Source organism: Eptesicus fuscus, chromosome 10 (assembly GCF_027574615.1).
Source record: "Eptesicus fuscus isolate TK198812 chromosome 10, DD_ASM_mEF_20220401, whole genome shotgun sequence".
In the NCBI taxonomy this organism is placed as follows: domain Eukaryota; kingdom Metazoa; phylum Chordata; class Mammalia; order Chiroptera; family Vespertilionidae; genus Eptesicus; species Eptesicus fuscus.
Genome location: NC_072482.1, coordinates 51,828,304 through 51,840,739, shown reverse-complemented (window position 1 = coordinate 51,840,739; position 12,436 = coordinate 51,828,304). Strand labels below are relative to the sequence as shown.

The 12,436-nt window shown below is 37.4% G+C and overlaps 1 protein-coding gene across 1 annotated transcript in view; it reads left to right on the top strand.

The window, feature by feature from the left end:
* The first annotated feature begins 5,399 nt into the window (after positions 1 to 5,399).
* The window catches only part of MMS22L (MMS22 like, DNA repair protein), a 104,941-nt gene continuing 97,904 nt past the window's right edge, over positions 5,400 to 12,436 (top strand). Inside the window, exons 1-5 of the mRNA XM_054722491.1 lie at positions 5,400 to 5,829; positions 6,024 to 6,202; positions 7,270 to 7,395; positions 8,774 to 8,823; positions 12,304 to 12,391. Of these exons, the coding sequence (XP_054578466.1) occupies positions 6,039 to 6,202; positions 7,270 to 7,395; positions 8,774 to 8,823; positions 12,304 to 12,391 (428 nt within the window). The 5' untranslated portion in view covers positions 5,400 to 5,829; positions 6,024 to 6,038. The remainder of the gene's footprint in view (positions 5,830 to 6,023; positions 6,203 to 7,269; positions 7,396 to 8,773; positions 8,824 to 12,303; positions 12,392 to 12,436) is intronic.

Below are 12,436 nucleotides of genomic sequence, written 5' to 3'. Positions count from 1 at the left end.
CAACTTCCAACCACTTAGTTCACCAACTTAAATTATCTTTATCTACATAATTTTCACTCTTCCTGTTACTGAAAACTTATCCTTGTTCCTATTAAAGGGAAATATATTATTTGTGTAGTGTACAGCATTCCCTCTTATTCTAAGACCTCCAGTCCTGCAATCACTCGCCTTCTCTTCAGTATCATCATTTCCCTTTATAATTTATTTATATATTTATTCCTTTTATAACTGCCATAACTTCAAACACATGTTCTAATATTCCCTGTCTTCAAAACATCATCTCTTGATCCCCACATCTCACTCCTGCCATAATTTTTTTGTTTTGTATTAAATAAAATTCCTGGGTAAAGTTTCTATATTTGCCGATTCACCTCCCATTTTCAATCCAATCCATTCCAACCTAACATTTTCCCCCCACTATTCAACTGAAATGGCTTTTATCAACATTAGCAATGATCTACGTCTTGCCAAATTCAATGGTCAATTTGTTTTATTATTCCACTTATCAGCGACATTTGATACAGATTATCCATTCTTTCATGAAACATGTCTCTTTTTAAAAATATATATATTTATATTGACTTCAGAGAGGAAAGGAGAGGGAGATAGAGAAACATCAATGATGAGAGAGAATCATCGATTGGCTGCCTCCTACACAACCCCTACCAGGGACTGAGCCTGAAGCCCAGGCATGTGCTCTTGACCAGAATCGAACCCAGGACCCTTCAGTTCACAGGCCAACACTCTATCTACTGAGCCATCCGGCTAGGGCATGAAACACATCTCTTGACCTTCATGACAGTCATTACAAATCAGTACACACACTTTAGTTTTCTCCTGAAAACTGACCTTACATCTTGCCTTTCTTTGCTGGCATATCCCTGTCTACTAGTCGTCTGAATATCTAAGTTTCATTGTTTTAGCACTTACCTAGGTTTATAATTTACATTTCAGGTTTATAATCTATATTGATTTCAGTTTTGTGAATAATGTGATATAAAGGTCAAACTTCATATTTTAGTGTATCAGTATCCAATAGTCCTAGCATCATTTGTTGAAAAGACTATTTTTTTCATCATTGAATATATTTGCCAAAAATCAATTGACCATATATGTACGGGGATCTCTCTGTTCCTGGACTCTCTATTCTGTTCCATTGACTACATGTGTCCTTGACCAATACTACAATGTTTTGATTATTGTAGTATTAGCTTTAGAAAAAGTCAGGTACTTCGAATCTTCCAACACTGTTCTTATTCAAAATTGTTTTGGTTATTCTAAGTCCTTTGCATTTCCATATAAATTTCTGAAAACATTTGTAAATTTATTACAAAAGAATCCCATTGATTGGCATTCCATTGAACTTCTGGATACATTTCAGAATAAATCTTAATAATATTGAGTCTTCCAATTCATCATCATGCTACAACTTTCTATTTAATTTTTTAAAATTTCCCTGAGCAATATTTTGTAACCCTCAATATCTTGTGTCTATTTTGTTAAATTTATTTCTAAGAATTTTTGATGCCATTAAAATGGTATTGCTTCCTAATTACAATTTTAAATGTTCATTACTTGCCTAGAAACATACAATGTATTTTTTATATTGACATTGAACACTGCTACCTTGTTGAATTCATTAGTACTCTAGAAACCCGTTTTCATAGATTTTTAAGGATGTTCTACATAAATGATTATATCACCTTGGAATAATGACAGCTTTCACTTCTTCCTTTCCAATCTGTATTACTTTTCTTTCTTTCTCATACCATATTGTATTGGTTAGTACAATGTTGACTGGAAGTAGAAAGAGCAGACATCTTTGCCTTGTTCTCAATATTAGGATGAAGGCATTAATTTTCATGATATTAATAAACTTGGCATAGTTGCCATTTATCAGGTTAGGGACATTTTCTTCTATTTGTAGTTTGCCAAGAGTTTTTTTCATGAATGAAGGCTGAATTTTTTAAAGTGATTTTTATGCATATTGAAATGATAATGTGGTTTTCCTTTTACAGCGTTGATATAATGAACTACCCTGATTGTGCTTTGAAATTTGGACTAACCTTGTATTCCCAAGATGAACCTAATTTTCTTAGTATATGTCATCCTTTTTATGTATTGCTATATTTTGCTTGGTAAAAATTTTGCCTCTAGTTTGCATGTGATATTAAATTGTAATTTCTTGTCTTTGTCAAGCTTTGCAGTCAGTTTAACAAGCGAGTATATATTTTATGAGAAACAGAAGTTTTTAACTCAAAATGAAAATTCCTAAGATGAATGTAGGCTATTCAAATTATCTTTTTTTTCCTTTGGCAGTTGTCTTTCAAGGAAATTTGTCCATTTCATCAATTTCATTGGCATAAAAACTTTAATATCCTTATCATTTCAATGTTTGTAGAATCTACAGTGATGGCACCTCTTTAATTCCTGATATTGGTAATTTGTGTCTCCCCTCTTTTGTATCTTGATTGGTCTGGATAGAGGGTTTTATCAATTATATTGATCTTTCAAAGAACCAACGTTTGGCTTCATTTATTTCTCCTATTTTTTTTGTTTCATCCCATTTATATCTACTCTTTATTATTTCCTTCATGTTGCTTGCTTTGGTTTTATTTTGCTATTTTACTTCTAGTTTGTTGGAAGTTTAAGTTATTATTATTTTTTAAAATATAATTTTATTGATTTCAGAGAGGAAGGGAGAGGGAGAAAGAGATAGAAACATCAATGATGAGAATCACTCATTGGTTGCCTCCTGCACAACCCCCATTGGAGATCAAGCCTGCAACCTGGGTATGTGCCCTGATCAGGAATTGAACCATGACCTCCTAGCTCATAGGTTGACGCTCAACCACTGAGCCACATCAGCCGGGCTAGAAGTTTAAATTATTGAACTGAGTTCTTTTTCGCTCTAATGTAAGCAGTTAATGTTATAAATTTTAATGTTTTCATTTTCATTCAATTCCAAATATTTTCTAATTTTCCTAGTGATTTCGTCCTTGAATTAGGAGTGTGTTACTTAATTTCCATATATTTAGAGCTTTTTCAGGTATCTTTCTATTATTTATTTCTAGTTTAATTCCATTGTGATCAAACAATATCCCTTGTATGGTTTCAATCTTTTTAAAGTTGATGAAATTTGTATTATCACTCTGAATATTGTCTATTTTAGTGAATGTTTCATGTGTACTTGTGAAGAGCCTATTCTGCTATTGGGTTGAGACACCTGTAAATGTCAATTAGGTAAATGGGTTGGTAGTGCTGTTCAAGTCTTCTTGAATCCAAACTAATTTTCTGTCTACCTGATCCATTACTTACAGACAAGAATGTTGAATTCCTAGTCATAATCATTAATTTGAGTATTTCCTCTATAAGTAATAGTATTTTTCGCTTCCTGTATGCTGATGATCTATTACTGGATATGTACATATTTAGTATTATGTTTTCTTGATATAACTGACCCCTTTCTTTTTAAAAAAAAAATACATTTTATTGATTTTTTACTGAGAGGAAGGGAGAGGGATAGAGAGCTAGAAACATCGATGAGAGAGAAACATTGATCAGCTGCCTCCTGTACACCTCCCACTGGGGATGTGCCCGCAACCAACATACATGCCCTTGACCAGAATCGAACCCGGGACCTTCAGTCCGCAGGCCGATGCTCTATCCACTGAGCCAAACCGGTTTCGGCTAACTGACCCCTTTCTGTCAGATTCTCACTGTATCCTTCTTTAGCCTGGACTCTAACCCATGAGGCTGAACTTTATAGATTACATCCTTGCCCTCTATTTTTAGTTCAATTTTGGCCAATGAAAGACACCAGGGGGACTTTGGAGTGTGCAGGGAGAGGTTTGGGTACGTAATCCTTTCAGTGCCTCACTGCTGGGTAGCAGGTTGGCAGTGGTAATGTTTCTCGATGAAGGCACTGTAGGTAGCTATTGGGTAGGTGGCTGTTTCTTACAGCAATAAATCCTCCTTGGGCTTTGGTAAATCCCTCCTTCCCTGACCCCTTAGGCCTAAGGGTCATAATGATTCTCTGATTAGTTCTGGTTACTTCACCATCACTTTTAGTTTTCGGGTAACTCTGTCCACACCTTTTAAATGGCTCTTTCAATCACCTCTCTCCAGTATGCCATCTGTTACCCGCTAGGGATTCTTACTGATGTAACATGTTATAGTACTTGCTTATTTACAGAAAATTTATTTGGTTCTTTCCATTTAACTCACCGGTTCAACTTAAGTGAGTCATTCAACATCAGGCACTTGAAGAAGGAAAAAAAAAAGGGTCTATCTGGATGTTTTGAATGGAAGAAGATGTAATAACGACTATGCTGACCCATTTCTCCTGAACTCCCGGCCAGGGCCTAATATTCTCCTACTGAGGCACTATTTCCTAGGCATTGTTGTAGATGACACCACGTGTCATGCTAGTGATTCCCATGGCCATAAGCAAGCTTGGGCTACAGTGGTCTCCAAAAAAGCATGTCTCATGGTACATCAGGTGAGCATGACAGACCCATCACAGCAGCCCTAGGTTGTAATCAGAATAGAGATCATGCTGTGTTTTCCCCCACGTTATCCCATTTGTCAGGAAATTTACAGTATTTGGTTTGAACAGAGGAAAGAGTGATGGTAGGTTCCCGATGCAGGAACTAAACGCAGGACAAACTGTATTGTGGAGGAATGTGCACTGGGGAATACTCAAATTATAGCAGCACATATGAATGAGAAATTCTCAATGTTTTTCTGGAATCTGTAGACAGTGATGTACTGAAATGTGTTATCTCTGACTTAGACGGAACAGTCTTCTGAGGAGTAGATGTTACAGAACACTTAAAACTGTTGCGAATGGGCTATATGTTTACGTTAAACGACTTAAACTTGTCCGGCTGTGTTGCAAAAAAAAAAAAGTGGAGCAACAGTTTTCATACCAGTGTTTCCAGAGGCTGCATTAGCCTCATTCTTGCACTTGCCTGGTTCACAATCCAGGAGCCACAGGCATCCTCGACCTCAAGGAAGAGTTGGTGGCACCGCGCGGCTCCGGGTGTGAATGGCACCCGCTTCGGACTCACTGGAACACAAGTGCTTTCCACAAGCCCCACCGGGAAGACAGCCGCTGTCCCTGGGCGTGGATCACCTCGGCGCGGGACCGCGTTTGTTGCTGCGCGAGGCCCCGCCCTCCGGGCCAACGCACCAATTAAAACGAAAACGGGGACGTGGAGGGGGCGAGAAAGAGAAAAGCCGCACGGAATGCTCGGCTGGAAGACTCTCGCGAGAACTCGCAAGTGCCGGCGGTTCCCGCGGAGACCTCGCGAGCGGACCTCGGGGGCGGGCTCAGCCGTGGCCCCGCCCCTCCAAGTGCGCGCGCTGCGTGGCGGGAATTTCACCTGTTTGGGTTTTGGACCGCATGGAGTCCGGGGCTGTGCTTGGGACCGCCGGGGCGCATCTCGGGGAGTGCAAGTGTGAGTAGGTACGAGGAGCACCGAAGAGGGGGTGCCCCGGTGCGCAGGACTGTGGCTCCTCTCGCCAGGCTCCTCCGTGGTGATTCCGGGAGAGACTTGCTCCGCGACCGGGAGGAGTGGGGGTTGGCGCGGGGCCCTCCAGATCCCCATTCCAATCTGCAAAGGAGCTTTCCCACGACACTGCGGGGCAACTGGCGCGGTGCGGCTTAATCACGGAGCGAAGGGTGCCGGTCCAGGCGGGCTCGGGAGGGGAAGCTGTATCTGGCCCGCCAACATTCCTTTCCTCTTGACCCTGTCCCGGGCTGCTGCAGGGTCAGACCTGCAGGATTTTAAGTTCCTGACACAGCCAGTCGTGGGTGCTTTCTGCGTAAGTCCTGACAGCCTTGATCTTGGGGAGTCGCTGGGGGAGAGTTGTTGGGAACATGGCTTCTCCGTTTTCTTTGTGCTGGGGAGGGGAGCGTTTTGGTAACTTTCTGACGTCACCCGCCCCACCTCCAGGAATCTCCTCGCAGCTTCTTTGGAGCCCTTAATGATCATTGTAATGAACCTCACATGTTTCAGGATATGAAGTAAACAATGGATATCTGTTCTCCTGCGTCGACGTACCTGACCGACAGCTTGGAACTGGAGCTGGGAACCGAATGGTGCAAACCCCCTTGCTTTTCTTGTGCTTTTGACCACAGAGGAGGAGGGAAACATTTTTCTGGAGAGTCCTACCTTTCCAGTGGAGCCCTTAAGCGGTAGGTGAAAAATCGGAGGCTGTTTAACCCTCATCAGATTTTTCCTTAGTTCGTTAGGAATGTTACTTAACTAAGATTTCAGGCAACTAAACTTTTATGTTGAAACCATCTTTTTGTAAATCGGCTTGGTATATCAGACAGATGCAAACTATTAGCTCTGTTGTTGGTTTTCTGGTTCAGCGAATACCTGAAAGATTTTGGATATGAAGGAGAACTTTCTTGATACCTGTTGTTCTCTTACTTCGCTGCTGCCTCAGTTTGGCGGTATGGAGCTGGGTTTTAATTTTCCTTTTACTTAAAATGAATCCTGAACTTCCTGGGCTTTATGAAATGATGTTTCCTCCTAAAACGTGGAACAATATTTTGGAGCTTCTTAGTAATTCTAAGGAAGACATGCACATCTTTTGTTGCCCCAGTTCCTTCTAAGTCTGTGTATTGTTACATATAGAAGTCTTACCTAAAAAAAATTCTTTTCTAATAAATGCACTACATTGTGTAAGTTCACAGGAATGTTATTTCTGAAAGTTCTTGCCTTGGGCAGTTAGTTATACACATATTGCCATAAAACTGCTGTTACTGAAATATTTTGGGAATGCGTTCTGAGGCAATTTCAGTCAGAAAGGAAATAATTTTTGTGGTTTTATAGTTGCACTTTGAGCCTAAAAAGACATTACCCAGTTTGATTATACTGTTCTCCAGACAGGGCTCAGAATAACTTTTAGCTGTTTTAAAAATTAAATGTCCCCTCAAAGGATGAATTCTACATCTGAAGGCTACTGTTCAACACAGACAAAAGTATGTTCCTTAGACTTCTTTTTGTGTTTTACACATAAGTTACATTGCTCTTTAGTTATACCTTTTTATTTTATACAGGACTGGATTTTTAATATAGTCCTAGCTTTAGTATGCCTTTACTAGTATGTATGGTACCAAGGCATATCCTGACTTTATAATAACATCGCTGGCATGTCATATGTAATAAGGGTTCCTAACATGTCAAAAAAGACATGCTATAGTATGGGACTTAGTATACTTTTCATGAGACTTAATCATAGTTTTCATTTCAGATTAATTTTGAATCTTGATCCTTTACCAACTAATTTTGAAGAGGATACAGTGGAAATATTTGGCATTCAGTGGGTTACTGAAACAGCATTAGTGAATTCATCTAGAGTGCTGTTTCATTTATTCAGGTATGTTTTTTAAATTTCCTTGGAGTAGAGATGCCATTGTTCACTTTTGTAAGTTACATTGCTGTGTGGTTTCTAATACTGATATTAACAAAAGCACCAGTAGAGTTGTGCTTGTTATTCACTTGATTATCTTATCAATAATAAAATTAACAGTAACATTTTATGGAGTAATGGTTTTAATAAATTGTTTTTTAGTGACTCTATTCTTTTCCAGAATCTTTATTTAACATCTTGTGTTCAAGACAAATATTTAAGGCTTTAAAATATATTATAGTCTTGGAAGAAAACCAAAGTACTTTCATTGCTTAATAGTCATAGTCTTAAATGATTTTGAGAGAATGAATTTAGACTTTCCAAATATATTTCAGACTGTATAATAGAAGTGTGATTAATTACAATGATAAATTTGGACAACATTAAAAAATTTTAATGAAGATTTTCAAACATACACAAATGTAGAGAATAGTATAATGAACCTCCACTTCCACCCCCTCAGTTACAGTAAACATCAATGTTTCATCACATTTCCTTCATCTGTCCCTCCCCTCTTATTTTTTTTGCTGAAGTATTTTTAAGTAAATTCTAGGCATCATGTTATTAAATATTTCAGTATAAATTTTTTAAAAATACCTTTTTTCAAACATTAACACTGTTTCATTATCACAATTAACACAGTTGAAATAATGTTTCATTTAAAACCTAGTCCATATTCAGATTTTAGATAATGTTGAAATAGAGTCAGTTATTGAGGGCAAATTAAATGTATCATATATGGTACATTTAAATGAAAATGGAAAGGTGCAGGAATTTCTCCTACCCTCATCTCATAGACCTTGGGAAGAGACATTCACTGTATGTGTGCCATGATGTGTGTTTTATTGGGAGACCAGGCTGAGTGAGTGATTCTCTAATTTTGAACATTATAGAATAAGTTGAGTCTTTATCTAGGATACAAATCTTTAAGGAGTTGAAAGGGAACTAGGAAGATGACAAAGGAAGATTACTCTCAGGAATTAAGGTGGAACATTGTAAATATAACTTTTCCTGATAACTTTAGTTTACCTTATTCCTTTTTGAACTCCTTGTGTGATACAGTTTAACATTTTATTATATAACTGTTAACCTAGGATATTTTATGTAAGTATCTTAAACTTCTTGAAGGTTTAAACAGTATCTCATTGATAGTGACATTTATGACATTTGATATAATTTCTGAGATATATGCAGCTTTTAATATGTTACTTTTATATTTTCTGAAAGTCTTTGCTACCTGAAGCTGATCCTCATAAACATTCATGAAGTATTGGGAACATTATCCATGTAATTATTACATGCTTTAAAGTAATCTAAAATTCTCACTTTACTTTTTTTAAATTAGGCAACAACTCTATAACTTGGAAACCTTATTACCGGCCAGCTGTGATTTTGGTAAGTTGTGTGTTTAAAGGCTAATTACAGTGAATTGCACCTGAGTTTTATGATGCATAATTGGGATATCATAATAACATGGAGGAATTGTTAGGTCAGAAGCTTAGGATACAGTGTATGACACTTTCTGAACATAATACTTTGTTGTAGCTGAGATTTACAGTATTTTTTCAAATCTAGGTAAAATTGATTTAAGGCTAAATATCTCAGAAATGAATTAGTAACAAGCTTTGGAGGTGGGCAGTGTGATAGGAAATCATAAGAGAAATAGTACTTGACCTTACACTATCTTCTTGCTCTTTTCTGCTTTTTGTTTTTTGTTTGTCTGTTTTTGAGATTTAATGGATTACTGATTTGGGGCTGGGGGGTGGGGGGAGGCGATGGTTATAGTTAAGGTAGTGAAAAGAATTGAAGGGCAGTCTTTTAGTGCAAACCAGCTGCTGCTCTTTTCTGGCAGTTTTGGTGCAGTTTGTATTTAGAATTATGGCTCTGTAGTCAGCCTGAGTTCCACCCGAGGCTAATTGTGGGTCTCAAACCTGGTAAGACTTCTCACTTCATTGAGTTCTTGTGAGAATTAAATGACATAATGCAGGTTAAGTGTTTAGCCTAATATCTTATTAATGATGTTTAGCAACTAAAGATTACCTGGAACACACTTTTGATCAAAGAAAGGTTTAGTGGCTTACTAATGCAAAATACTAAAACAGAACATCCTCCTCTTCCAGCTAACATGATTATTGCTTCTTAACTAAGTAGAACCCTCCCTAGACGCCCTTTATTTGTCTTGCCCTCTGTATAAAAATTAACATAATCATCAAATTGCCCCTGCTTCTTAACAGCATCCAATCCAGAACAAAGTCCTTAAACTCCTCCAAAACTCAGCAGGCACAAGCCCAAACCCTGTTACAATCCCCTCCCCACTCCCTCTTATTGAGAGGCCCGAACTGTTCATGATGTAGATTTAATCTTTGCAGCTGTATCAGGGCTCTCTTAATAAACTCTTGTAGCCAGCTTTGGCCTTCAGTCCTCACCAGAAAGCCCTTAGGTAGGGACACTTAACCGAAGTGTATATGTTCTTTTCATTATGCTACCCGAATAGCTTTCCATTTGAGGCAGAAGAACAAAACAAAATAATGTATGTTTTACTGACCCCTGTTGTTAAATGTAGCTGTTGGTGTTATTCCTTTTTTAGAGAATGTTTCGTGTTGTGTTTTTTTTTGTCTACAGACATTATATTTGGATTTTTTTATTTTATTTTCTATTGCTATCCATATTTTTTTTTAAATCTATCTTGAACATAAAGAGTATATATATATATATATATATATATATATATATATATGTCTAGCTGTTCTTTTTAACTTTGTTGACTGCATATTCTTTCATCATTGTCATTTCTGGGCCTGTTTGTATTGATTGATTTTTCTCTTATTTCTGTGTTACAGTGTTCTGGTTCTTTGAAAATCTAGCAATTTTTTATTGTGTGATGGACATTGTAGATTTTACATTGCTGCTTTCTGGATTTTCGTGTATTTCTCTGGCTAGTATTAAACTGTATTCTGGTTTGCTGTTAAGTACTTATAATCCATTGGACCTTTTAAATCTTTGGTTTAAATTTTGTTAGGACTCTTAAAAAGTAGCCTTTAGTCTAATGTTAAGTTAGCTCAAATAAGGCTTCTGAGGATTCTTTTTAGTGTATTATGATTTTTTTAATTTTTTTCTGGAAGGAACTTGAACTGTTCTCTGGCATGTGTAAGCTTTGTAGGGAATTGTTTTCTGATGTTTTTACCTGGTCTTGGGTTATTTTTTTTCTCATGCTTGAACAGATCAGTACTCTGCCAGAGATTCAGTGGGACCTGAATGTACAGTGGGACCCTCTGTACATTTCCAGAACTTTCTTTTATTTTTTTAATGTAGCTTTTTTCTTCTTTGGTACTTTTTCCCTATAAATTTAAACCTTATGTCTCCTCAGCTCAGTGATTTGGGCTCTGTTTGGGTTCTCTCTCCCTGTGCTGCAGCCTGGAAATTGTATTTGGGCGGTTAAGCTGGAACAGTCTTAGGACTTACCTTCTCTCTGGGATAGCAATCCTGCATTGCCTTGTTTCTGGTGTCTGAAAACCTTTTTTTTTAATGTTGATTTTTTTGTTAAAGATGGGATATGGGTAAATCTGATTCCTTTTTCTTTATCTGGGCTGGATGCAAGAGTTTACAGCAATTGTTTATAACAGAGTACTGCCTTTAGGAACTGTGAATTGTGAAACTGAGGGATGATGTGACGTGAAATATAATTAAGCTATGAAAATGCCCTGTACTGTTTAACATGGAGATGTTTGCATAACATATCCTGTTGGTTTTGACAAAGCAGTGGTCATGTTTACTTATTTAAGTTCAAATTTAGAAATAAGTTTTGCTTTATGTGTAATAAGGTTGAGAATTTGTTGTCTTAATTTTCATCATGTTTTTTTTTTCTGCTTTTGTTTAGTGATTGTCTCTTACTCATTTTTCTTATAGTGATTGTCAGTGTTATGCATATAGTAATGTTCCAGGTAATTTTTGCTGATGTAGATGTTGAAGTGAGGGGAAGATGGCATGGCTTGAAGTTGGGAGAAAGACAATATTAATACATCATTCGGGGCCTATAAATCACTACAAGAAGTCTTTATTTCCTTCTAAATATAGTAGATAGCCTTTCATGGGGAAGGAATTGACATATATTTAAAGCATATTTTGTACTTAGAGTGTAGAGGGACAAAGGAGGAGAATATGGGAAGACCTGTTAGGAGACCTGTTGGGATAATTTAAGAGATTATAGAGAGATGGGTAGTTTGAAGGTATATTTTGATGATAAACTTAGTAGGACTCTGGTGGATAAATATAAGTTTTAAGGAAATGAAAGAAGTAAGAATGAAATACAGGTAACTGTTGGCACCAGTTGTAGTGAGTGGCAAAAACATGGGCATGAACAGGTTTTGGAAGAAATCATGGATGTATTATTTGCAATGTCTGAGCAATCTAAATACAAGATGTTAGGCAATCTGACATGCAAGGTCTGGAGTGCAGAATAGAGGTCTGGGTTATAGGTAAACCTTTTCAAATCATTGTTTTGAAATAAAGGAACTGATCATACACACAGGAAAAGAGAGAAGAGGACTCAGGACTGAGTCCTGAGGAGCCCCCATACTAGTGGTAGGATAGAGGAGGAGGAGCCAGTAAAGGAGAGGCAGGAGAAAGAACACATGAAGAAGAAAGAAGACTGGCACTGTGGTGTCAGTGAAGCCAGGTGTAGTCAGTGCTTCAAGGGGCAAGTTACTTGTGCTCAGGTGGTATCCATTGATTAGGTGACCTTAATAATGGATTTTTGGGGGGGTGGTAAGAATTACATATAAATTAGTGGACAAGATTAAAAGAGAATTGCTGCTTGTATGTCACTGCTCACTGATTAATTATTTAAGCTATGATTAACTTCTATTTTGGTTTCAGGGAAGATATCAACCCTACACTGCAAAGCAGACAATATTAGACAGCAATGCGTAACATTTCTTCATTATGTTAAAGTTTTCATCGTCAGGTAGGACGTCAGTTGAGTCTTTGACTACTGCGTGAATTTCTCAGT